Source organism: Pantherophis guttatus, chromosome 5, assembly GCF_059756535.1.
Source record: "Pantherophis guttatus breed Tessera chromosome 5, ASM5975653v1, whole genome shotgun sequence".
In the NCBI taxonomy this organism is placed as follows: Eukaryota; Metazoa; Chordata; class Lepidosauria; order Squamata; family Colubridae; genus Pantherophis; species Pantherophis guttatus.
In genome coordinates, this window is record NC_142067.1 from 16,456,090 (window position 1) to 16,483,986 (window position 27,897).

Consider the following 27,897-nt stretch of genomic DNA (forward strand, 5'->3'; position numbering starts at 1 on the left):
ATGGATGCCTATATACAGTGAGACAGCATGGAATAGTAGTTGAGGTTTAGCTTGTTCAGGAAGATCTTTGCAGACATAATTGCTCACAGTAAACTGCCTTACAAGGTTTGTAAAATCCATGAGGAAATGTTAGATCATCTTCTGATGAATGTCCAAATCCAAAGCATCCATGACAAATGTTGAAAAGACCTAGGAATGGGAGCCTACCTCTTTTCGTGGTGAATCAAGCGTTGAACTGACGTTACAAGGAGGATACACTTATTTATTTATTTATTTATTTATTTATTTATTTATTTATTTATTTATTTATTTATTTATTTATTTTATATACCGTCCTATTCCTGAGGGACTCAGGGCGGTGAACAGCGAAAAATAAAAATACATGTAATACAAACGTTAAAAAAAACCAATTAAAATATACTAAACACTCTGGTCCTAGATAATTCAAGACATCCCAGTTTAAAGTAAAATCAAAAGCAATATAAAGGGAAAGTTAGGCCAGGCCGGCCTGCTGAAACAGGAATGTTTTGAGGGCACGGCGGAAAGTGCGCAGATCCGGAATCCTCTGTATCTCTGGGGGGAGCTCGTTCCAGATGGTGGGTGCCCTCACAGAGAAGGCCCTCCCCCTGGGGGCCGCCAGTCGACACTGTTTGGCTGACAGCACCCTGAGAAGCCCCTCTCTATGGGAGCGTACTGGGCTTATTCCTATTCCATTCAGCCAGAATCTGCCTTTCAGTAGCTGAGCAGCTGTTTGGTCTTTATGATAATTTAAAAAGACAAAACAAAAAGGTCAAGGCCCTTTTTTTTGTGTAGTGCTTCTCCAGATATTTGAAGCATGCCATCATATCTTCTCCTAGGCTCTTCCAGAGGATAAACATACTCAGTTCTCTCTATCTGCCTGTATTTATGAACCTCTGATCGATCATTCATTCATTCATTCATTCATTCTTTCTACACCAACTCAGAAAGCTTAAACTGCCCAAGGAGCTGCTGATTCAGTTCTACAGAGGAATTATTGAGTCTGTCATCTGCACCTCTATAACTGTCTGGTTTGGCTCTGCAACCCAACAAGACAGACACAGACTTCAGAGGATAAGTAGAACTGCAGAAAAAACAATTATTACCAACCTGCCTTCCACTGAGGACCTGTATACTGCACAAGTCAAAAAGAGGGCTGTGAAAATATTTACAGACCCCTCACATCCTGGACATAAACTGTTTCAACTCCTACCCTCAAAATGACGCTATAGAGCACTGCACACCAGAACAACTAGACACAAGAATAGTTTTTTCCCAAACGCCATCACTCTGCTAAACAAATAATTCCCTCAACACTGTCAAACTATTTACTAAGTCTGCACTACTATTAATCTTCTCATTGTTCCCACCACCGATCTCCTTCCACTTATGACTAACTTTGTTGCTTGTATCCTTACGATTTATATTGATATTGTTTCCTGATTGCTTATTTGTACCCCATGACTATCATTAAGTGTTGTACCTTATGATTCGTGATGAACATATCTTTTCTTTTATGTACACTGAGAGCATATGCACCAAGACAAATTCCTTGTGTGTCCAGTCACACTTGGCCAATAAAAATTCTACTATTACTCTACTACTACTACTGCTCATTCATTCATTCATTCAAATAATTATACAGCCATCCATCTTAAATTCTGGAAGGTTCACAAACCAAGGATAAAAGCAATATATACAAACAGTGAAATAAAATACAAATTTTATTTCATCGTTATTTCACTATATATAATGCCACAACTAAACATTCTGATGTAGTCCAGAACACATTGCCCCGTACCAATCTCACACTATCCCAGTGCTTGGGGAGAAAAACAGGTTTTAAGTGCTTTTTGGATGATTAAAGGGTAGGGGGCCTCCTAGTTTCATTAAAAGCTGAAGAAGCTTCTTGGATGAGAAGCGAAACATCTTCAAAGAAAAACCAGAAAGTCCAGTTGCCTCTTGAAAAAGCACCTTTGGAACAACCATGACCTGGATGACTGAGAATCTCCATAGACATTTAAATAGCCGATACTACCTTATAAGTATTTCAGCATCATATTCACAATGTGAAAGTTAAGGTGATCATCATATTAATATTAATATTTTTGATATGTAATTTAAGAAAAACCCTTTCTGCTCCAAGTGTGGTTTACAGTAAATGGGAAAAAAAATCAAATCATAAAATTATAATGTTCAGTACAGAATACCGGTAATTCTACAATAAGGGACTTCCCTTCCCAAGGTTCAAGGTTTTGGTTATCACCTTTAGAGCGCTCCATGGCTTAGGACCTGGTTATTTACGGGACCGCCTGCTACCACCAATAGCCTCCCACCGGCCAGTACGCTCCCATAGAGAGGGGCTCCTCCAGGTGCCGTCGGCCAAACAATGTCGACTGGCGGCCCCTAGGGGGAGAGCCTTCACTGTGGGGGCACCTACGATCTGCAACGAGCTCCCCCCAAAGATACGGAGGATCCTGGATCTGCGCACCTTCCGTCGCGCGCTCAAGACTTTCTTATTTCATCAAGCTGGCCTGGCCTAGCCTAAATCTTTTCCCCTTTTAAATGTAAATTTTAATTTGTTTTTAAATTATTGGGTATTTTAAATTTGTCTCAGCCAACTTATTTAATTCATTTTTATTCTATTTTAAATTTTTGTATTTATGTGTTTGATTCTGTGGCTGTTCACTGCCCTGAGTCCTTCAGGAGTAGGGCGGTATATAAATCCAATAAAATCCAATAAAATCAAAATCAAATCCCCCCAAAATTGGATTGCATTTCTGCAAAGTGGATGGCAGAAACATTAGAACGATGCTACGGTTGTCTTGCTGCCTAGCATGTTTAATAGTTGGATTAATGAGCTCTAATTTACTACAGGTAGTCCTCGACTTATGACCACAATTGAGCCCAGAAGTTATATTGGTAAGTGAGAAATTTGTTAAGTGAGTTTTGCCCCATTTCGTAATTTTTTTTGCCACGTTTGTTAAGTGAATCACTGAAGTTGGTAAATCTGCTTTCCCCCATTGACTTTGCTTGTCAGAAGGTCGCAAAAGGTGATCACGTGACTCTGGGACGCTGCAACCGTCATAAATACGAGTCAGTGGCCAAGTGTCTGAATTTTGATCACATGACCATGGGGAAACTGCAATGGTTTTAAGTGTGAAAAATGGTCATAAGTCACTTTTTTTAGTGCCATTGTAACTTTGAGCAGTCTCTAAATCAGTGTTTCTCAACCTTGGTAGCTTGAAGATGGGTGGACTTCAACTCCCAGAATCCCCCAGCCAGCGCTGCTGGCTGGGGGATTCTGGGAGTCGAAGTCCACCCATCTTCAAGCTACCAAGGTTGAGAAACACTGCTCTAAATAAACTATTGTAAATTGAGGACTACCTGTATTACTACTATAAATCACAGGATGGGTATAAACTTGTACTATTTTTAATTCAACTGCATCAGTTCAATTTCCACTTATAGCCTTGCTCAAATCAAGGATGGTTAGATTTTTTTTTCCCCTTAATCAATCTGTTCACAGAATCAAACAAAAGTTCAGACAGTTTAGAGGCAAGTGAATGAGTTGGGGACTGATGGCCATGCCACTCATTTCAAAGGTTGCAGCTGTATGGATGATTGGACCTTGATGAAACAGCTGCCTCACATCAGTCACCTCAAAACCTTTAACTCTGTTAGTCTGTCAGCTTCTCCCCGTGCAAATGCCAGTTCAGTTTCTCCTGTCCTTGCAAAGCAACGAAATGAGTATAGATTTGTATCTTAAAGACAATATCTCTTGCTTGGGTATCCCCCCCAAAAATGTTGAGTAGTATGCAAATTATCTGAGGATATTTCATGAAGTGTACCACGCTTACAATGGTTTGGTTCAAACAATGGTGAAATTCAAAAAATTTTCCCTACCGGTTCTGTGGGCATGGCTTGGTGGGCGTGGCTTGGGGGTCATGTGACTGGGTGGTCATGGCTTAGGGGTCATGTGACCGGGAAAACCAACTATCACACTTTTCACAAAAATAACACAAAAGCTACCCAACTGACTCACACACAATGCAAAAGCAGCTGGACTTCATACAAAATGGCCCCTGCAACAAGCAGGAACCTCACAGAGAGCTCAAAAACAAACTATCACACTTTACACAAAAATACCGGTTAGGGCAGTAGGTAGTTAAAAAATGCTTTAAAAAGTAGGGGGGAAAAAGTTCTGACGACCGTGTGGCACAGCTGATTGTCGGAACTTTTTTTTACTTTTTAAAGCCTTTTTTTACTATCTACTGCCCGAACTGATAGTAAAAAAATGCTTTAAAATTTTTTTAAAAAAAGTTCAGACGATCAGCTGTGCCACACGATCATCAGAACTTTTTTTTTTTTTTTTTTTTACTTTTTAAAGCATTTTTTTACTACCGATTCGGGCGAACCAGTAGCATTTCACCCCTGGGTTCAAGCAATTTAAGAATTATTGCTTGCGAATTCATAATATCCTGAGTATGTAACACTAAACTATAATGCAATCAGCCAAAGATCACTGCATTGTAGAACCTACAGAATGCCAAGAACTGCAAGGGATAAAACAGTGATTATTATGCAATCCAATTAAACCAACTTAAACCGCTACTGGAATGTTATTGTATGAAATCATATTTGTTCATCATAAATATTGTTTAGCCTGCAATAAATCCTGGTAACAGCCTCTGAAACACTTCTCAGATTGAAGGGTAATAAAATAACTTCTTATCTTATGAACTCTTCCCAAACTAAATAATATTTTTAAGCTTAACTCTTTGTACGTGGTCGATTCCACAGCCATGGCTCATTGGCAACTTGCAGAGAAAATACTAGGCGACGGCCATCAACAACAAAGCGTAAAGAAAAATAAATGTAAAAATAATGAAATATTTCTTGCATTATTTTCTCCTATTTGGAAGGGTATCATTAACTAAAACATGCCCCTGCTGGCATATTTGCCTAGGAAATTCTGGATTCTGTATTTTGCAAATTCTCAGACAGCAGATTAAATTTCATATTCCTCCCCTCTGTTGAAGAGCTACAACTGCAGAGTCCAATTTCCTCATGCAGTTGAAAACTCTTGCAAGAGAATTAGGGTCAACTATAAAATCAAGAGATTTTAAAAAAACAAAAACAAAAAGACAGCCTGTTAAAAGAATTATTGTAATTTACATTACCTCTTCTTAAAAGAGTCTATTGTCTTAACAAACGAATGAAATTTTGAATTATAAGAATTTGTTTCAATCCCTATCTTCATTCAGTTAGGAGCCTGGATAGCTCTGCAGACTAAGCACTGTAATTTAACATCAGCTGTCTGCAATTAAAGCAAGTTTGAATCTCCCCAGGCTCAAGGTTGACTCAGCCTTCCATCCTTTCTAAGGTAGGTAAATTGAGGACCCAGTTTGTGGGGGCAATAAGCTGACTTTGTATAAAATATACAAAAGTATGAAGGCTATTGCTTAATGCACTGTAAGCCGCCCTGAGTCTCCGGAGAAGGGTGGCATATAAATCAAATTAAAAAAAAAAAATTCTACACAATTGCAGTGCTTCCCGTATCTCCTTTTGAACAATCCTATAGGATTCTGGTTTCAATCTTGAGGAATTTCAGTCCTCTGAAATGCTTTTTTTTAAAAAATAACTCGGTGGTTTCCAGTTCTTTTTTCAAACTATTTCCAGAGCCGTGGTGGCGCAGTGGTTACAATACAATACTGCAGGTTACTTCTGCTGACTGCCGGTTGCCTGAAATTTGGCAGTTCGAATCTCACCAGGCTCAAGGTTGACTCAGCCTTCCTTCCTTCGGAGGTGGGTAAAATGAGGACCCAGATTGTTGGGGGCAATAGGCTGACTCTAAACGGCTTAGAGAGGCCTGTAAAGCACAGTGAAGCAGAATATAAGTCTAAGTGCTACTGCTATTACTACTCAAAGCACAATATACCCCAAAGAAGCGCTTCAAGTAAACAGAATCAGTTTGTTGTAGTGGTAAAGGTACTAACCTAGAATCAGGACAGTGTGAATTCTAGTCTTTTCTTAAGCATGAAACCTGATTGGGTGACTTTGGGCTAGTCACTCTCTCTCAGTCCAATGCATTTCATAGGGTTATTGTGGGGAAAATAGGAATATTATTAAACAGGTAAGCCTTTTTTTCCCACCTTGTCCAAAATTATATTTGAAAAGGCAGGATTAAAAATATAATAAGAGTCACATTTTTCAAGGCTGCAGATAAAGTAATGGCTCAAGTTTTAAATTCTCTTAAAAGAATGTCCATCCCGCTCCCCTCTTGAGTAGGAGAGGAAAAGAGGAATTAAATTAGAAACAAACACTGTACTTGGTACAAGGTCATCTTGACACGAAACCGAAAAGCTCAATGCACATATAATAAGGCTGACAGATCAGGCTTAGTTGGACAGTATTTCCACAGAATTGTGAGCAAAGCTGGGATGGTTTTGGCCCCGAGGTCAGCTGTAAAGTCTCCCTTGAGCAAGAGCAAGAAAGCAGCTCTTTGCCAGAGAGGAAAACGCCACTCGATAACAAAATCAGAAGTTTACTGGGTGAGATGTAGTAGATGTGACATCCTGAATCATGCTAGGCTTCAACAGGTTGCCCAGAATTATTCCTTCCTTCTCTCTCATCTATCTTGTGAGGCTCTTTCAGGCATAAAAAACAAGGGAGAAACCCCTAACCAGTGGTGGGATTCAACAGGTTTAACAACCGGATTGCTGAGCACGCGCTTCACACACACATGCTTGCTTCGCTCGCACGAGCACCAAACACACGCTCCGCACACTCACACATTGCGTTTGAAAACAGCTGTCAGCACTTCAAGCTGCATTTACTCTAGTGCTGACATAAGGAGAAGCGGAGGCATCTGGAAAGGGACGTTTGACTTTTCACCTACTTATTTTCCCTGAAGATAATATCCCCTAGGAGATGGGATGGGAGGGGGGAAATTCCTTTGAGCTGGAGCAGTAGATTCGGGGTAGAGTGACTTGGAAGATGGCCAATGAGTGCAGGGGAGTGGGGAACGGAAAGGGAGGGGTTTGGGTCTGGAAGTCAGTGTTGGCTGCGATGGAGTCGGAGTTAGAATGTCGTGCTCAATAAATGGGAGTTTTTCTTCAAAGACTTTGTTTGAAATGCAATTTATTTGAGACGACCTCGAAACCTGACAACAGCTCTAAAACTGACCTTCTACTGCAGCTCCAGTGAGTAAAACAGATGAGACGCGGCGATCTGTTCTGCTGTGCGTATCAGCTGGGTTTTAAACAAAGGAAATACAGGTCGGTATAGCGCAGGGATGGGTGGGCGAGCCCAGCTGATCATCGGAGTGAGCCGGTTCTCTCTCAGCTAATCATCAGAGCTACTGGTTCACCCAAACCAGTCCGAACCAGCTGAATCCCACCCCTGCCCCTAACACCCCAACAGATGGTGGCAGGAACTGACAATCAAATCCAGAATGATTACCTACATTAAAATTGCTTTATTTCAATATTGTGAAGCACTGCGATACACTCCCTGCAGCAGTGCCTTTATGGCAACAGCACTCATCTTGTGAAATACTCCTGCCAATTAAAATTTGTTAAGCCCCTTATACTCAGTTGCCACCTTTCTCAACCTGATATGGTCAAGAAGAACCAAAGAATATTTCTTCTCTTCCTTAGGCGACATGGTCAACCATGCTATTTGGGGTTTATGGAAATTATGACAGATTTTGCTCTGTTGTACAGATCCCTGAGCATCTTGCCTTCGGCTCCTAGTAGCAAAGTGGGATATAAATGTAATACATTGACATTACTTGAAGGAAAGATAAAATCCACGATTAATGCAAAAATAAATTAAAAAAAATAACTCTGTCAATACCGCACTGTAAAGAGACTTCACACTTAAAAAATATTAAGATTAGTGTGAGTTGGCCTTTGTGACCTAACTAGAGGGAATGGTGGAGGAAAAGCACCCCACTCTGCGATACACATTCTCACATTTTGCTGGTGTCTGGTGATTGTTGAGACAATGTTCACGTTTCACTTCATATTGGAAATTAAAAACTGCCATCTTAAACATGCATAATTTACTGCCTCTATAGGAGATTTTAGTGCTGAAATAGTTTCATATGCAGCTGCATTCATGAAGGTATCAACAAAGTCAAGATGGCCATTGAGATCATGTGATTGACATTGCCATCATTGGTTGGTGGCCCAAAGCTTGTTAAAGTGTAGGATTAAGATGAAGAGACCCAAATTCAGGTCCAGCTGAATCATCATTGGGTAACTGTCTCAGCCTATACCCTACAGGGTGGTGTTGCGGAAATAAAACATTGATGATCCCTGTGTAAGCCATCTTCAATTCCTTAAGGAAAGGCAGAGTATGAAAGAAATCAATAAGGAGGATCAATCACAGAATTCCTATGTTACAGTAATCTATGAATTGCTTGTTGAATTAGCCATTATTGGCTGGCTTCACAAAACATGTTAAGCTAGGAACTATGGCTAAGTTCAACAATGTTCTAAATCAGGGGTGTCAAACTCGCTGCCCACGGGCCAGATGCGTCACGTGCTGGCCACGCCCACCCCCAGCTTAGCAAATGGGAAAAAAGTTGTGATACGTCACGTGACGACAACGTGGTGCCGCGAGTTTGACACTCCTGTACTAAATGGTTAAAATAAATCTGAACAACTCACAATATGGCTTAGTGCAATGTGTGAAGTTAGTAAAATTGGCTCCACCAAAATCAATGCGCTTTCAGAGAAAAAGCTTTTAAGGCAGGATAATTCCGACATTGTGATCTTTGTTTTGGAGATTTGAAATGAAGAACAAAGTCAGAAATTCACTTTGCCCATGTTGACCTGTGGTGTGATCATTGATTCCAGGCAATAAATGTAATGTGCGCACATTACAAATACAATAGAAACAAGAATCCCATTTTGCAAATGTCCTTTTCTTGGGTGTTGAAAAGTAAGACAAATGGAAAAGTAAAGGGAATATATTCCGAGCTTAGAAGATGATTTCTATTTTAATTTTACCATGTTCTGGCATATTTATATACATATACACATATAACCACACACAGAGAGACAGAAACGTAATAAAAGCTGAAGTTTTACTCCATTATAGCAATTTAAAAAGGAATAATATGAAGGGAAAATGTACAAGGTGACTTTCTGTTCTTTTTTTTAAAAAAAAAAAACTTATCTCAAATGAATATCTGAGCAGAAATTTAATCAGGCCTATTATAAAACACTTCTCATGACAAGTATTGGTCATTCCTTAGGCCAAAAATACTTGCAAAGGAATTTAAAAAGTTCATGATATGTGAAACAGGCTCAGCGAGTAAAGGTTTGCAAACGAAGTACACTGGCTTTAGATTTGGCCAGACACCAGAGGTCCATGAAATCAGTGTCAATTACTGTTCCATGTTTGACATCTCTCTGCTTCAATGTGTCTCCTCTAAGTATGACTTAATCCAGGTCTAATCCATAAAATGTAGGCATACAAAATGACACTGGGGATATGCCAACATTGCTAAATCTCATCCACCCAAAATATTTTCCAACAATTTTTTAAAAATACACAATTTCTGTATGTTATCTCTACAAATGATGAAAAAGAGAGAGAGAGAGAGAGAGACCAAAGATAGGGGGTGGGGGGGCGAGGGTTTGTGGATAGACAGATGGAGAGGCAGGTCACTTTTTGTGAAAGAGAAGCGGTTTCACCATTCCGGCCAGTATCTTTGGAAGCTGGGCAGCTATCACTTCTGACATCATCTCCGGGAATTCAACACTCAGCGTCCGGGACTGAAGAAATGTGTTGAGACAGTATAAGTGAAGTTGCTTCACAAGCTATATTAAAATAAGAGGGAGAGGAGGGCAGAGGGAAGAGATGGAAATTGCATCACATCGGGTCAAATGGTCCCTGAGTCAAATGGTCAAATAGTCCTTTAACCCTACATTATTTTTTTGGCGTATACACCGGGTAAACATGATTCCGAGCCAAAATGGGATTGCTTGCTGCAGATTAATGCCATCAGAGGTGGGTTTCAGCAGGTTCTGACCAGTTCTGGAGAACCGATAGCGGAAATTTTGAGTAGTTTGGAGAACCGGTAGTAAAAATTCTGACTGGCCCCGCCCCCATCTATTCTCTACCTCCCAAGTCCCAGCTGATCGATAGTAAATGGGGATTTTGCAGTAACCTTCCCCTAGAGTGGGGTGGGAATGGAGATTTTACAGTATCCTTCCCCTGCCATGCCCATCAAGCCATGCCACGCCCACCAAGCCACACCCACAGAACCAGTAGTAAAAAAATTTTGAAACCCACCACTGAATGCCATGCTTATGATCTGTAAACCATGGTTTATTTTTATTTATTTTTTTAGCAAAGGATGACTTAGTGGGGTTGTGTGAAGATAGCTGGGTGTGATCTGAAAGAACTGCATGGCACTTTCCCATATTGTTAATCCTTGATTGGCGAGTGGCAGTTTCGTAACAAAAATGTGTTAGATCTGACTCTACCAGTCCAAACTGACCACTGGGTAATTATATAATAAAATCATTTGTTCAATATGTGTTTTATCAATCTGAAGTTGTAATGGCTTCTTACAAACCCTACAGTCATTTATCCTAGCTATTCAGCTTTAAATCTCAGTTATCTGCTATCTAACCAAAGTAGTGGTGGGTTGCCCCCGGTTCGGACCAGTTTGCAAGAACCGGTAGTAAAAACGGCAGGAGGCTCCGCCCACCGACCCCAACATCATCAGGAAGCTTCTGCGCATGCACGCAGCCCTGTTGTGAACCGGTAGTAAAAGTAAGTAGAACCTACCCATGGACGCAAGGCTGATGAAAATGGAAGCTTATAATACTGAATTAACCAGTGGTGAAATGTAAAATTTGTTACTACCGGTTCTGTGGACGTGGCTTGGTGGGTGGTAATGTGACTGGGTGGGCGTGGCCAACTTTTTTTTTTTTACTTTTAAAAGCATTTTTTCTACACCTCTTCAGCTGAAGAGGTTGTAGAAAAAATGCTTTTAAAAGCCTCTGACGATCCCAGCTGAGTTGCCTGATCGTTAAAAGCCTCTGACAATCAGGCAACTCAGCTGGGATCGTCAGAGGCTTTTAAAAGCATTTTTTTCTATAACCTCTTTGGCCGAAGAGGTTGTAGAAAAAAATGCTTTTAAAAGCCTCTGACGATCCCAGCTGAGCCGCGCGATCATCAGAGGCTTTTTTTTACTTTTAAAAGCATTTTTTCAGCCGAAAAGTTGTAGAAAAAAATGCTTTTAAAAGTTAAAAAAAAAAGCCTCTGATGATCGCGCGGCTCAGCTGGGCATGCGGGGTGGGGGAACACAGGGATTTTTGCTACCGGTTCTCTGAACCACCCACCGCCATCGCTACTGGATCAGGCGATCCGGTCCGAACCGGGAGCATTTCACCCCTGGAATCAACCCACCACAGCATATTTTAGGGAAGCATTTCTTAAACTTGGTAGCTTTGCATGGACTTCAATTCCCAGGTGGCTGGAGAATTCAGGGATTTGAAGTCCACACATCTTAAAGTTGCCAAGGTTGAGAAAATACTGACTTAGGGATTTGTGTGAACTAAACCCATATGGTCATTTTCTGATTCAGTGTGCCATATGAATCCAGAAAACCTCCCAAAAGTTATAGTTGAATTACATGGGAATGCAAGCAGAACCCACCACTTTGGTTTACTGAAATCTTATTTATTTATTTGTTTGCTCATTTGTTTGTCAACAACTATAAAGAAACAAGTAACAGTATAGACACAGACATGGACATATGACAAAAATTTTTGGCACAAATAAAAGGATATAACTAGGCAAAACATAGCCATAAACACATAGAATGATTACATATAAATGGGGACAGTAGGACAGGGACGGAAGGCACGCTGGTGCGCTTATGCACGCCCCCTTAGGGAAACATGAAAGGTCCATGGTAGACAGTTTAAGGTAAAAGGTATGGGGGTTAGAGAGACTAACAACAGGATCAGGTAGAGTGTTCCAGACATTTACTACTCTACTGCAGAAGTCATATTTCCTACAATCAAGATTAGAGCGATTTACGTTGAGTTTGAATCTATTGATAGTCCTTGTGTTATTACGGTTGAAATTAAAGTACTCATTTACAGGTAGAACGTTTTGGTAAATAATCTTATGAACTAAGCATAGGTCAGAATGTAGACAGCGTAGTTCGAGGCTATCCAGATCTAAAATTTCAAGCCTGGTGGGATAGGGAATTTTATTTTGAGCAGACGTTTTGAGTACTCTCCTAGTAAAATATCATAGTATACAACTCCATTTGGAGCAAGAACAATGTATGAATACAATATTATTCATCCTAACACTTATTTTTTGGCAAAGGGGAGATCAGGGGAAGTCAAAGGCCATGCTGGTCTGTGACTTACATGCCAAAGGGCATGCTCGCTCCAGAAATGGAAGGAGGCCAGAACAAAAGCTAAATATTCTTCTTTGTTAATTCCATTTAACATTAATTAATGCCATGCAATTAAATCCAGCTAAAATGATTACAAGCTGCCTAGCTTGAGTGATCAGGGGGAAAAAAAAGTCTAATTAATCCTTGGATGACAGTCTACCAGGAATTCTCAGAGCTGTGGGCTAAATTGAGAAGTTGAATGTACACTCTCAAAAGAATGCCATTGTGAATCACTTTTGCATTGCTGCTAGGAAAATTGGCATGAGGTATCCAGGTAATTACCAGGTGTTGAGTTTAACTCAAGGGATTCTTTACCTTTAAAAAAAAAAACCAGTTTTAAAAAAAAGGAACTACAGTTAGTTTGGTTACTTTGCATATGTTGAAGAATTCCCTAATTCGGTCACATTAAATGCTGCAATCTGAAGATAATCGTGGGAATGAGCCACATCCAAGGCATTTGTGGTTTTGTGTAGCTCTCCAGTCTGGTCTCGGGTTGTATGATCTTCTCCATAACAAGAGTTTTCAACTTCCGGAATTGCAACATGCTGGCTGGGAACTTCTGCAAGTTGAAGTCCACCCATTTTATAGTTGCTAAGGCCGAGAAATGGTGCACTATAGCAAAAATATACCGTCTTGCAGCTTCTCTTAGAAGAACAGCTGCGATTGTGAGGTCCTTGGCAAAAATTCATTTTGTGCACCAATTGCATCTATTCCAAGACCAGGGTGTCCTGTTCATAGTTACTCGCACCTTACCTATCTCCAGATAGCATTATTGCAATGTGCACTACACGGGGCTGCCCTTGAAGAGTATCCAAAAGCTTCAATTGCTTGAGGCTTCTAGGGGAGGTATGATGGCTCTGTGAAAGGAGAACTGATGACTGCTTAGCCCAATGATGGCTAATCTTTTTGCTGTTGCATGCCAAAAATGGGGGGAGCACAGGGGTCATGAGCACGCATGCCCACACCCATAATTCAATGCGCCCCATCCCCCCATGCATGCACGCTCGACACACACACACACACACACACACACACGCTCCCACCATTTTTGGCACGTGATTGCCTGGTAGGCCCATTTTTTACCCTCCCCAGGCTCCAGAGGCTTTCTTGGCGCCTAGGGAGGGCAAAAATGGCCTTCCTCACCCCCCCCAGAGGCCCTCCGGAGGCTGGAAACAGCCTGTTTGCCAACTTCCAGTAGAGTGGGGAAGACTGTTTCCAGCCTCTGGAAGGCCTCCGTGGGCGGGGGGGGAGTAAGGCTGTTTTTGGCATCTCCAGGCTCCTAGAAAACCTCTGGAGCCTGAGGAGAGCAAAAAATGGGCCTTCCGGTCCCACTGGAAGTCAGCAAATGGGCCATTTCTGGCCTCCGGAGGGCCTCCAAGGGGGTGGGGAAGGCTGTTTTTGCCCACCCCAGAATCCTAGAAAGTCTCTGGAGCCTGGGGAGAGCAAAAAACGGGCCTTACCCATCCACCCCCAGAGGCCCTCCGGAGGCTGGAAACAGCCTGTTTCCTGACTTCCAGTGGGCCCGGAAGGCCCGAAAATCAGCTGGCTCACGTGCCCACTGATATGCTCTGCATGCCACCTGTGGCACATGTGCCATAGGTTCACCATCACGGGCTTAGACCAAGGAACCAGTGAATAAAGAGGTTCCTTGAAATCTCTCTGGATAAAAAGAGGATGTGATATTGCTCACATGTACTCCAGACAGCTGCTCCTTGCAGGAGACTACAGGACAGTGGTTTTCTGTGGGTTCGAGCACTAGGAGATTATAGAAGCAACAATCTTGCTTGCAACTGTGGCAGAGACTTTTAAAGGACACTAAGTTCCCAAATCTCACTTTCTAATCACTTTTGGAAATTGCTTATTAGCTAATTCAAAGCTACTAAAGACCTTTGGTTTGAAATTTTGAAAATGCTGGGTGAATCTGCTTTCAGAATCTGCTGAACGAAAGAAATTTTTAAACTTAAGTATTTAAAGCATTTGAAATAAAGAGCAAAAAGCTAAATAAGATTTTGATCTTAGAAAGTTATAAATGAATAAAGGGTCTGGTTAAAATTGGAACATCGAAACTTTTACAATGAGATTTTGGAATTAGTTATAAAGAACAACCACTTTCTTGTGGGAAATAGATCCTGTTTCGATTTTTACAAAAGGTAACAGAAATAAGCAAATGCATTACTTTTGAAAAATGGACACTAGAGGGGACTAAAATTTACAGCAAAGAAACCATTTATAAGCCTGTAAAATGTTGCAAAATATAACAGTAAAAATACTGAAGAAAAATTTCAAAGAAGGGGATCAGAAAATAGTCACGATACCAGCAATGTTGGTAGTGAAGTCTGCTTCTATGGATAGACTATGTTCAAAAGATGCTCTTAAAGAAATGGCAGATGTAGAACAAATTTTATCTGACACAATGGAAATAGGATTGAAAATAGATTTACAATTGACAGGCCAAGAGAATAATTTAGAAAAGGGATGCTGAAATTTAACTGTGGATGATTACAATGAAATATTATTATTGTGCTGATGTGGAATTTTTTTATATGTGTACACCTTTGTGAATGTATGCCCTGCATGGTTTTGTTTCTTATTCTAGTATTTTCTGTATTCTTATTTTTATTTACTTTGTAACGCCAAGCATTGTTTCCTCTTTTTACTTTTTGTTGTTGTTGTTTTTCCCCAATTGATAAAAACAAGACAAAAATTAAATAGAGGGAAGAGATTCACTTGCATCTCCTCTCTTTAGAGCAGGGGTATCAAATTCAATGTGGTCAGATCCAGCCCGTGGGGCTATCCTGGTGCGAAGAGGAAAGATCAGGACAGCGTAGCTTCGGCCCGGTCTACCCAACACGAAGAGGAAACATGCCAGCAGTTTGGGGAGTGGCGTCAAGCTGGCCACGCCCACACAGTCGGCCACATCCCCCAGCTGCCCCACGGTCAACCACAGCCCTGATGCGGCCCTCAATGAAATTGAGTTTGACACCCCTGCTCTAGAGTATCAGATCATCTGGCACAAAACAAGAGTAATATCACAACTCCCAAGTTAGTACAAAATTATATTACATCATTATAATATACATAATTTTAAAAGAAAACTTACATCATGCATGGAATCCATAAGCTTTGTGAGCTGGTAGAAACGTTGAGAACTGGCTACAACCCCTTTCTGTCGCAGCCCAATTGCTTTGACCAACTCTCTGATATAACTGGATCTCATATCATCAAACTGATTTTGGCTTCTGAGTCCTTCCAAAGGAACTGTATTTTGGGGGGGGAGAAAAGAATATTTTATCTCTGAGGCTCAAATTTCAAACAACAGAAATATACTGTTCAGTATATTCAGATTCAACCATTTTGAAACCTGTATTCTTCATAAGCCAAGTTTTGAGACTGTAATGCTCGAATCAATCTCCTGTACTGATTCCTAGTAGTCACAAAACAGAGACAATCCTTTTATTGCTATTATATTTTTACCACAGTTAAGGTCACAATTAAGGTGTGCGAATGAGAAGATGAATGAACGACAGTGTAAACTCGCAAAGCTTTCCTGATCTGCTCCCGAGTTGCCATAGGCAGGGGGGTGGGAAATTGCTCCTCACAGCTGCACCAAGGAATTCACACCTCAGTCAAAACAAAACACATCCTAGTCGGCTGAAGTTAAGGCCATCTCCACGGAGATCCGCAACAGCCAGAGGGAGTGACTTCTATGACCCGCGAAATTGCTTCATTGGGGAATGTGACTGGTGACACACCTTGGGGGGAGGGAAAACAGGGTCAGAGGCAAGGCACGAACTGGGTGAAGTCAGAGCTGGCTTCACTCAGGTTGTGCCAACATGGCGCTTCTTATAAACAAATGGATTTTTCTTGCAAAATGGCTTGTGGCTCCTGATTTTATTAGGGCATTGGTCGGAACCCTGAAACCAGGAAGTAATGACACCTAGGCGGGTGGGCAGAGCTTTGCTCTGCCATCGCTACCAGATTGCCGAACCAACGGCCAAGATCGCTACCGGACCGGGTGATCCGGTCTGATCCGGGAGCATTTCACCCCTGGTTTAATCCATGTGGAAATCTCAAAAAGCCCATCCCAGCAATAGAGGGTTAGGGGGAAATAGACCACACAGCACCTCTTTGTATTTTTTGATAGATTTACACTTTTTAAAAAAATCTTCTTGAAACCCTTTGCTTTGGGTAGATCATAAGACTGCAGATGCATGCATGGATCCATCCATCCTTCCAATTCATCTGCCGACCCTCAGCTTTTGGCCGAGATATTTTTCAGACAGAAAGCTCAGCCAAGGTCCATATTTCTGCTGCCCTGGGACGCTTGCCTTGACTTTGTTTTGCTGGGTTAACTCTGGCAGACTACTTTCCTTTCTTCACATTTGCTCAAGTCCTAATAAAGACAGGATAATCCTAGAGAGAGATGAGCTGATCAACAGATGCTTTTGCACGCAGCAGGCCAACTCCACAACAGGATGCTGTAATGTTATTGAAAACCCTTCCTTCTTTTCATCCAGGCACCTGGTTCAGTGTAACTGAGTACAATTTAACAACAATTTGCACAAAGAAGAAGGTGGGGAGGGGGCAAAGGCAGATGTGGCTTACTTGTATTCAGGAGGAGAAGGGCTTTCATGCAAAGGAACTCTTCACAGCTTACTTGTAGCTTGACGAACTCTTGCGGAATTTGCCACATGGACAGGCACAGGGAATAGAACGATGATTCTTTCATCCTCTGTCTTACGCACCACCCAGAAAAGAAAAGCCAAAGCTAAAAAATTAAGTCTGTGGGGATCTTGAAGGTCCTCACTTTGCAATATAGCTCAACTTGGAATACAATTCTTATAGCAAGCCAGAATCAAGATTCAGTGACAAGAAGGCTGAACTGGGAAGATTGTCTTAAACCAGGGGTCAGCAACCCATGGCTCTGGAGCCGTATGTGGCTCATTCATCCCTCTGCTGTGGCTCCTTGTCGCCAGTTGGCTCCACAATTGATAGAGCTTTCGGTTAGGACAGATAGAGGAAAAAGGACGCCGTGCTAGGAGGAGACTCTATGGTGGGGGAACCGGACTTCCAGTCAACAGAGAAAAAAGGATGCTAGGAGAAGACTCTATGGTGGGGGAACTGGACTTCCAGTCAGCTCCAGAATTGAATGGGGGGCTTCCGGTTAAACTCAAGCAGGTTTCCTCACCAGAATCTCTACTGGTCTGAGATAGTCAATGATCAATGCACTACACATAAGCTGCTAATAGGGCCATTACACAATTAATATGATAACGCATCAAAATCAAAGTCACTTCCAAAACCTTCATAGCCATGCGCTTACATCCCAGTCCACCAATTTAAAACTGCTTTTTGCTAATGAAACAGCTAAAACATTGATCAAATTACCACCTCAACAAATGAAAACTCTGCTTTATTTGTCTCAATAATTCCTTGTCTTGATAATAGTTCCCTAATTCCTAACATACTCTTAATATTACCCTGGAGACTGAATTACTTTAATGACAATGCTGTGCTGCGAAATCATTTCAGATACTTAGAGCTACAACTTGGGAGAAAGAATATATAAATAAAGAAAGCAAGAAATTTTTTTTAACATTAATAATGATTTGGGTTGTTTTTATTGGAATACCATCATTTATCTTTTATTTTAAACTGTTGACCCCATTTAAAGCTTTATAAATACAAAAACAAGCTATTAATTGAAAAAAAAATGATCACATACAACACCATGAATCATACTTACTCATTTAATATTAGATCAGGAGCAAAGTACAACATTTGACCACTGACATGCTTATATGATCTCCATCCCATTGCAAAGACCATTAGACTCATCCATGAATACTGGATAAGAGTTATCTGGTCATCAATATGTAAGTTCCGGAATCCTAGAAAGGAAAAAAAAAGGAAGAGGGATGCTAAATATGTAATTAGATTTTGTCGCATTTTTGGTTTACTGTCATGTATGACGAGAAGGCTCCCCTCACTTAGCTTAGACTAGGCTGGTGTTTCAGTATTGGCAACTTTAAGATGTGTGGACTTCAACTCCCAGAATTCCCTAGCCAGGATGCTGGGGGAGTTGAAGTCTTCTGATTGTTGAAGTCTACATACCTTAAAATGGCCAAAGCTGTATTGTTACCACAGAAGAAGTTACACATACTTAGGGAAATAAGAGGACCAAACTATAATCTCCTTTTTCTCCTGGATGAGACTTCATACAGAAACAGCAATTAGGTGTAGCTGAGAGTGACATTAAATCAGGGATGAAATGCTCCCGGTTCAGACCAGATCGCCCAATCTGGTAACGATGGCGGCGGGTGATTTGGAGAACCGGTAGCAAAAATCCCTGCCGCCCCCCATGCCCAGCTGAGCCGCATGATCATCAGAGGCTTTTTTTTTTAACCTTTAAAAGCATTTTTCTTCAGCCGAAAAAATGCTTTTAAAAGTAAAAAAAAGTCTCTGATGATCGTGCGGCTCAGCTGGGATCGTCAGAGCCTTTTAAAAGCATTTTTTCTCGGCTGAAGAGGTTGTAAAAAAATGCTTTTAAAAGGCTCTGATGATCCCAGCTGAGTTGCCTGATCGTCAGAGCCTTATCGGTAGAAAAAATGCTTTTTTAAAAAATTTGATTTATATGCTGCCCTTGTCCGGAGACTCAGGGCGGCTTACAATGTGCTCAGCAATAGCCTTCATCCTATTGTATATTTATACAAAGTCATCTTATTGCCCCCACAACTGGGTCCTCAATTTACCTACCTTAGAAAGGATGGAAGGCTGAGTCAACCTTGAGCCTTGGCGAGATTCGAACCTGCAGTAATTGCAGGCAGCTGGTCTTAATAACCAGCTTAATAACAGGGTGCCTTAGACCACTGTACTACCAAGGCTCTTTTAAAAGAAAACAAAAGCCTCTGACAATCAGACAACTCAGCTGGGATTGTCAGAACCTTTTAAAAGCATTTTTTTTTTTACAACCTCTTCGGCCGAAGAGATTGTAGAAAAAAATGCTTTTTAAAGTAAAAAAAAAAAAAAGTTGGCTACGCCCACCCAGTCACATTACCCCACCACCAAGCCATGCCCACAGAACCGGTAGTAACAAATTTTACATTTCACCACTGCATTAAATCCAGGAAAATCCAGGAATCAACAGGAAACAATCAAGTTATATTGTATAAATAAAAATGGTATCTTTTAATCGCCCCAACTCTTACATAAGATGTCTCCTCTAGTCATTCAGATTCATATTTAATGCTTGCAAAGATGAAATGGCAAACAAGTTTCTACTACAGTTAGCAATGACATTTCTGATATTCAATATGTGACTTAACTATTTTGGCAAAATTTTAAGCAGGTAGCAGAATCATTTGTCAAGACAAATTTAATCCTTCAATTCTTTACTTATTCACAGCAGCAATCAAGAAAAGAAACCAAGGTGAAGGCAAATAGGGTTAAGATATGATATTTTCCCATCATTGTTCTAAAGTAAACTATATAATCAAAGTCAAACAGTCAGTCATATATAGATTTCCAAAAATCTAACCCACCCCACTTAACAGTACTCTATATATACACCTACTGTTGTATTAATAAAACATCTGAAACATAACAATACTTTATAAGGATATCTCTTACTAGCTTAACTTTTAAATCATTGAAGTTTTTAAAAACAACATTGTTTTGGCTCCAATCACTAAGAGTCTTGTGTAAGCCAGAATGTGGACTAGAATGGTTGAATTCAACCCATCAAGATTCTGTTTACTGGTCCTGCATTTTAACATTTATATCACCCAGGCTATAACTCCTGTCATCCTTATCCATCATGTCAGCTAGCCACAGTGGGTGCTGGCAATGGGGATTCTTATCCAATTTACGTAGTTTAGAAAGCTGGCCTTTATCAAAAGCTGAGTGATGTTATCCAGAGAAGGTATTTACCGTCATCAGCCCTGTTTTGTGGGATTCTATTAAATGCTACTTTTAAAACTTGTTATCAAAAGATAATATTTAACAATCACTAGAATCTGCCAGTCTTCCTGCTTTAGTCTTAATACTGAAAATGGAAAAATGCAGAACACACAGATAAAAGACCAGACAAGGTATGGAAAGACTCAATATGAGAAAAGCGATCAGATGGAACCCCAAGATCAGCAACTCCAACCAACAGCTGCAACATCCCCATTCCTGCTCAAAATTTTGAAACATCCATCTCAGGGGTGAAATGCTCTGAAGTCTGCTACTGATTCGCTTTGCTACCAGTTTGCTTCACACGCATATGCGCAGTGCATGCCAAACATGCACTTCGCACGCAGGCGCATCGCAGGTGCTACCGTGCAGCACTGAAAAAGGAGGATTAAGAAGCCTTTTCTGAGTCTGCAAAGGTAAGTAGAACAGCAAGAGAGGGGGAACAGCTGTGACACACAATTTAGATTCGCTAGAAAGCAGGATTTCTAGCAAATATAAATCACGTGGCACAGCTGATCATCAGAAATACCAGTTCACCCAAATCGGTAGCATTTTTTACTACCAGTTCAGGCGAACTGGACCAAACTGGTAGCATTTCACCCCAATCCATCTCCTTACATTGGTCTGCTGCTGGATAGTTTAGGTAAAAGGAGTCCCTGTGGAGTTTACTCCACTAGTTGTTGCCGACTATAGTGGGAGATGCTCATCTCCATTTCAAGGCCATGCTCTGTCTGAAGACATTTCCATGGTCATGTGGCCAGAATGACATCTTCTTCTTCTGCCATATCCGTCATCAAACATTGGTGATCATGGTGATCCTATTTCCATCAACAGCAGCACGAAAAAGTGCTGTTGAGTTTTGTCCAAACCAGTCCCTTAGTTTTTGAAGCCATGATGTTCTTCTTCTCCCTGGACCTCGTTTGCCTTCAGTCTTTCCCTGGAGGATTAAGTATGCCAAATTTTTCTGGGTGTCGCATCACATGTCCAAAATATTCTAACTTGCTTTTTTATGGTTTTGATTATTTCCCTTGGCTTTGATTTTGTCAACCCAATTCACTCGTAACAGCCCCCTGTAAACCCACATGACATCATAGAGCACTATTACCTTCCCATCAAAGTGGTGCCTATTTATCTACTCGCATTTGCATGCTTTCGAATTGCTAGATTGGCAGGAGCTGGGGTGAGGACAGGAGCTCATACCATTGTGTGATGCTCAAACCTCAAACTTGGTCTGCCAGCTTTCCAGTTGACAAGCCCAGTGTCTTACTGCTGAGCTATCATGCTGCCCCATAAACTGGACAGCTTATGCCACTAAAAATTCAGAAAAACCTTTTCTTATAACCTAAACCCTAGTGGTATCCATTCTGAACCAATCTTTCCTGAACTGATATTCTTCAGCTGTGTCATACTACTATTTTAACATTGTGTATCAGATTTATATTTCCCATTTCATTCAGGAGCTCAAGATGGTATATAAAATTTTCCTATACAGTAATGCTGTGTGATAAGCTGGGCTGCAAAAGAGTGAATGGTCCCAAATCACTCATTGAACCTCTGGGACTGAGAGTGGACTAGACTTGAGTTTTCTCATTCCTGGACCAACATCTCAACTACAAGATCAAGAGCTGTGCTTCCTTAGGATACTTTGAATAGAGCTGGAAGGCACCTTGGAGGTCTTCTAGTCCAACCCCTTGCTCAAGCAGGAGACCCTATACCATTTCAGGTAAGTGGCTGTCCAGTCTCTTCTTTAAAACCTCCAGTTGGAGCACCTACAACTTCTGAAGGCAAACTGTTCCACGGGTTAATAGTTCTCACTTATGGAAGTTTCTCCTTGATTCCAGATTGGTTCTCTCCTTGATTAGTTTCCATCCATTGTTTCTTGTCCTGCCCTCTGGTGTTTTGGAAAATAAAATTTGTGGCAGCCCCTCAAATACTGGAATATTGCCATCATGTCCCCCTTAGTCCTTCTTTTCTCTAGACTAGCCATACCCAATTCCTGCAACCTTCATATGTCCGGGCCTTTAATTGTTTTAGTTGCTCTTCTCTGCACTTTTTCCAAAGTCTCGACACATTTTTTGTAGTGTGGTGATCAAAACTGGATGCAATATTTCAGATGTGGTCTCACTAAGGTAGTAAGATAGTAGGTGTTCTCAGATTGTATTATAGATTTCAATTAATTCTTGATACTATAGCTAAATATAGCAATAGCACTTAGACTTATATACTTTATATACTACTTCATAGTGTTTAACAGCCCTCTCTAAGTGGTTTTACAGAGTCAGTATATTGCCCCCAACAATCTGGGTCCTCATTTTACTGACCTCAGAAGGATGGAAGGCTGAGTCAACTTTGAGCCTGGTGAGATTTGAATTGGCAAATTGCAGGCAGCCAGCAGTCAGCCGAAGTAGCCTGCAGTACTGCACTCTAACCACTGCGCCACCGTAGCTCATATATACCTAACTCTTTCCTCCTTTCTTCGTCTCTTGGCTTATCACCCTTATGTAGAGCCCAAAATGTAATTTTTATGTAAATATAAATATAAATAATATAAGTGTGTGTGTGTGTGTGTGTGTGTGTGTGTGTGTGTGTGTGTATTTCATACATTTTATTTTTTGTAAAATAAAACAATTTATTATGGCATCCAATGATTTCTCAGCATTCTTCATAAACAACGTTGCTCAGAACTGCACCCAGTGCCCTGAAAACAATAGGACCGGGTGACACAATTTCCAACATCAAAAGATCCTTCTTACCTGGTAATGACTTGGACCACTTGACTACACAGAGGAGCTGCCTCTCACACAGGTGATTGAGGCTGGTCAACAAAGCACTTGGAGTTTCTGGTTTTGTGTTATCATAACCTGCGTAGACGACTTCGGGCTCAATGCTTTGTAAGACAGTGATCAGTGGAGGGATAAATTGAATGTCTTGACTTGGTGAAAAAGAAAGCCTCTGCACCAATGTCTGGCTTTCATTTGGAAGGGCTGCTGGCTGTTGGAGTGCGACAACATCTAAGGCTCTTAGCATTTTGACCTTATTGAACTTCTTAAACTTTCGACCTGCAAGCCAAGGATACAGGGATGTTAGAAGAAACATAAGCACAAAGCAAATAAAATGTCGCGATCTATAGACTATGCCACTTAGTTCAATAAGCAAGGTATTTACATCATCACAATGCACTTTAAATGTGGACCAAATTGCCCTAAATTCTGGATTAATCATAAACCAAGCCAGGATATCTCCTGGGTTTATCTCATTAATAGCTTGCCCCTTGTCTCAACCTATCTGTGAAACCACAGCCATCTCCTTCTCTCTGTTTGAAACTTACCTGGTGCAAATAGCTATGATGAGAAACGGATGGTGCTATGATCTTCATGAGACTCTGCAGGAACAGCTTTGTGGATGAACTTGACTAATAATGGTTGCTTATCTCTTGAGCATTTAATATTCTATTATTGTCAATGGAACTAGGAAGGTTGAAGAGGCTACATCTATCATTGGCCATTCCCAAGGACATTTTTTTTAATCTATTTATTTATTTTTTTGATGCTATCAGGAGTTCCCCAACCTGGATATTGCTGAGATTTTTTGGAAATTAAAGACCAAATACCTGGCAAGCTTCCCCAATTGCAGTAGCTAATCTAGACACATTCTGTTCACAGACTGAAAATAATAGAACAGCAACCAATAATCTTGGTTCAGAATACAAGGCCAACAGCCATAGTCAACATGAGTAACCTTGTCAGATGATAGAATCTAAAGTTTAGCATCATTTGAGGACTAAAGAAAGTTTGTGCACTCCCATCACACGTGACTATAATTTTCTTTTCTGGAAACAAAATTACATACAGGTTCCCGAACACAGCAACAAATTTATATTTGGAACAGGTCTCACAACTCTGAAGCAATGAAGGAGGAGGGAACGAAGGAAGATGTTTTAGGGAATGGATGAGTTTGCTCACTGGCATGAGAAAGCAATTAGGGAAAAACATTAAAATATTAAGCAGTTAGAATAGAAGATCCCACAGGCAGTATCAAAACTTCCACTGAATAGGGAACATAATGAGCACTAGTTAAACTGTTGGGTGCAAAATAACTGTTGGCTTGTACTTTAAGTTTACTTTGGTGGTCACTTATATACTTCATCTGTGATGTTGGTTGTGCTTTTTAATGACCGTTAGCCACCCAGAGTCACCATGGTGAGATTGGTGGCCAATAGGAAATGAATTCAATGAAATGGAATGGAACAGAATTGAACAAATAACCAGATAGTTGTGATGAGACTTAGTTTAGATGGCTGGTTGGTCACCACGCTTCTTAGTTAGCAACAATGTGCAGTTAATCTAGGACTCTGAATCTTTAAAGACTGCTTTCGTAACAAATCTTCCAAAGAATAAACTCCAAAGCAAAGAGCGGCATCTATTTCTGGGGAAATTGTGCTGGACTAGTCTAAAGTAAAAAAACAAAAAACTCCACAATGATGTTAGAGTCAAGTGGCACATGAAATAATGTGGGGAGAAAAATAGAATAAAGATGTATGGATATGTACCCATAAATATCTTTAACCTTATCAGAAGGAAGGGATGCAAATCTGCTAACCCAGATACCCTTTGGCCTTTCATTCTGTCACCAAAGAGACATCTTGATTTTTGGCTAGCTGTCGGCCTTTCGAAAGAGACCAGATTAGGAAACCAACATTATGAATACTCATAGCTTTATTATTACTGAAATAATACTCCCAGAATTCTGGGAGTTGAAGTCCTCCAGGCTTAAAGTTGCCACGATTGGAGACTCCTGCTTTAAGGTGTGCATTAATGTTCCAGTGGGTTCTGCTGGAGAAAAAATGCCGCCCCACCAAAGCTAATTTTATTATTGGATGGAAAAAGCTGATGAGAGCTCTCTGCAGCTAAGCTGGAAGAAATATGGCAAGTTCAGCCGCCATTTTTGATGGCTGTAGGTAGAAAAATTGCAGGGGCAGAAGTCAAACTAACACCCACAACAAGAATGGTTAAAAAGAAATATTAGTCTTTTAACACATTTTAGAGTTTCTCTCTCAAACTTTCTTCTGATGCAAGGTAGAAATATCCTCTGACATGAGTGGGAAGAAACATAGAACAGAATAATCGATTTGGAAGGGACCTTGGAGGTCTTCTAGTCCAACCCCCTGCTAAGGCAGAAGACTATTTCAGACAAATGGCTGTCCAATCTCTTCTTTAAAAACTCTGGTGATGGAACACCCACAAATTCTGGAGGCAAGCCATTGCATTTTTTTTTAAATTTGATTTATATGCCGCCCTTCTCCGGAGACTCAGGGCAGCTTACAATGCGTTAAGCAATAGCATTGGTTAATTGTTCTCACTTTCAGAAAATTCTGAATTTGGGATATGTTGGCTTCTTTAACAGTGATGGGGGAGGGAAAAAGGGAGGAAAGAGATTTATAACAGTCGTCCAAAAGAATTCATTCTGGATTTATCCCCTCCCTCCTTCAGCCCTCCACCCATTTCCATCAAGAAGAAAGGGAAGTGAAAATAAACGGCATCAGGCAATTCATCCTAAGCAAACTTGCACTACTAAATGTGCATAATCTTTCCAGCAGGTGAAAAAAAAATGTTTAGCAATTTGTTATTTCCTGACAGAAGACCATGATTCTGCCTGCAAGGTCACTCTGCCCCTGTAGTTTTCTAAAGCAGAGTGCTTTGTGTTCATTCCAGAAGGAGTGTACCCAGGCTGAGAGAACAAAGCAGAGTGATATATTAAGATTTCAATGTAGAATCTGAAGTAACATCTTGTTAAAAATCTGATTTGGGAAACTAAGTCAGCTCTCAACTAGAAATTCCTCTTATAATTGCATTTTTCCAGCAGACATATTTATCTACTTAAAGGATAGAATAGAATTTTTTATTGGCCAAGTGTGATTGGACACAAGGGAATTTGTCTTGGTGCATATGCTCTCAGTGTACATAAAAGAAAAGATACGTTCATCAAGAATCATAGGGTACAACACTTAATGATAGTCATAGGGTACAAATAAGCAATCAGGAAACAATATCAATATAAATCGTAAGGATACCAGCAACAACACAAGATACATTTGTCAAGAATCATAATGATAGCCATAGGGAACAAATAAGCAACCAAATCATATTAGGAAACAGTAAATATAAATCGTAAAGATACCAGCAACAAAGTTACAGTCATACAGTCATAAGTGGGAGGAGATGGGTGATAGGAATGATGAGAAGATTAATAGTAATAGTAATGCAGACTTAGTGAATAGTTTGACAGTGTTGAGGGAATTATTTGTTTAGCAGAGTGATGGCGTGCGGGGAAAAACTGTTCTTCTAACTAGTTGTTCTGGTGTGCAGTGCTCTATAGCGTCGTTTTGAGGGTAGGAGTTGAAACAGTTTATGTCCAGGATGTGAGGGATCTGTAAATATGTTCACAGCCCTCTTTCAGACTTGTGCAATATACAGGTCCTCAATGGAAGGCAGGTTGATAGCAATGCTTTAGATGGATATTTATTTTTTTTGCTCATCAGTGTGATGTCCCAATCTCCAGTTGGAAAACTACCTTATACAGCAGGGGTGGGAAACAATGGCCTTTTTATGACTTGTGGACTTCAACTCCCAGAATTCCTGAGCCACGGCTCAGGAATTCTGGGAGTTGAAGTCCACAAGTCATTAAAAGGGCCATAGTTCCCCACCTCTGTTCTATAGGGAGCCCTTGAGCAGTGGTGAAATCTAAAATTTGTTACTACCAGTTCTGTGGGCGTGGCTTGGTGGTGGTGGGTAATGTGACTGGGTGGGTGTGGCCAATTTGTTTTTTTTTTTACTTTTAAAACCATTTTTTCTACAACCTCTTTGGCGAAGGGTTTTTTTCTTTTAAATGCCTCTGACGATCCAAGCTGAGTTTTTTAAAAAGCCTCTGCCAATCCGGCAACTCAGCTGGGATCGTCAGAGGCATTTAAAAGAAAAAAAGGGTTTTTTTTTCTTTTAAAAGCCTTTGACGATCCCAGCTGAGCTGCGCGATCATCAGAGACTTTATTTTTTACTTTTAAAAGCATTTTTTCGGCGGAAGAGGTTGTAGAAAAAATGCTTTTAAAAGTTTTTAAAAAGCCTCTGATGATTGTGCAGCTCAGCTGGGCATGGGGGCGGGCGCAGGGATTTTTGCTACCGGTTCTCCGAACCACCCACCTCCATCGCTACCGGATCGGGTGATCCGGTCCGAACCAGGAGCATTTCACCCCTGCCCTTGAGTCAGACTTTCACTCATCATCCCCATGGTCACATGATCAACATTTGGGTGCTCAGCAACCAGCATATATATACAATGGTTGCAGGGCCCTGGGATCATGCAACATTTGCAACTTTTCCTAATTGCCTTTCAACAAGCAATGGATGAGGGCAGTGGTGGGATTCAGCTGGTTCTCTCCGGATCGCACAAACTGGTAGCGGTGATTGTGGGAGGTTCCGCTCACCTGC

General features: G+C 40.8%; 1 protein-coding gene across 1 annotated transcript in view; it reads right to left on the reverse strand.

Moving 5' to 3' along the window:
- Positions 1 to 9,012: 9,012 nt before the first annotated feature.
- PGR (progesterone receptor) overlaps positions 9,013 to 27,897 on the reverse strand; it is a 103,603-nt gene continuing 84,718 nt past the window's right edge. The window contains exons 4-8 of the mRNA XM_034408924.3: positions 23,170 to 23,475; positions 18,207 to 18,351; positions 17,066 to 17,196; positions 15,561 to 15,718; positions 9,013 to 9,854 (exon numbers count right to left, since the gene is read on the reverse strand). Coding sequence (XP_034264815.2) covers positions 9,699 to 9,854; positions 15,561 to 15,718; positions 17,066 to 17,196; positions 18,207 to 18,351; positions 23,170 to 23,475 — 896 coding nt within the window. The 3' untranslated portion in view covers positions 9,013 to 9,698. The remainder of the gene's footprint in view (positions 9,855 to 15,560; positions 15,719 to 17,065; positions 17,197 to 18,206; positions 18,352 to 23,169; positions 23,476 to 27,897) is intronic.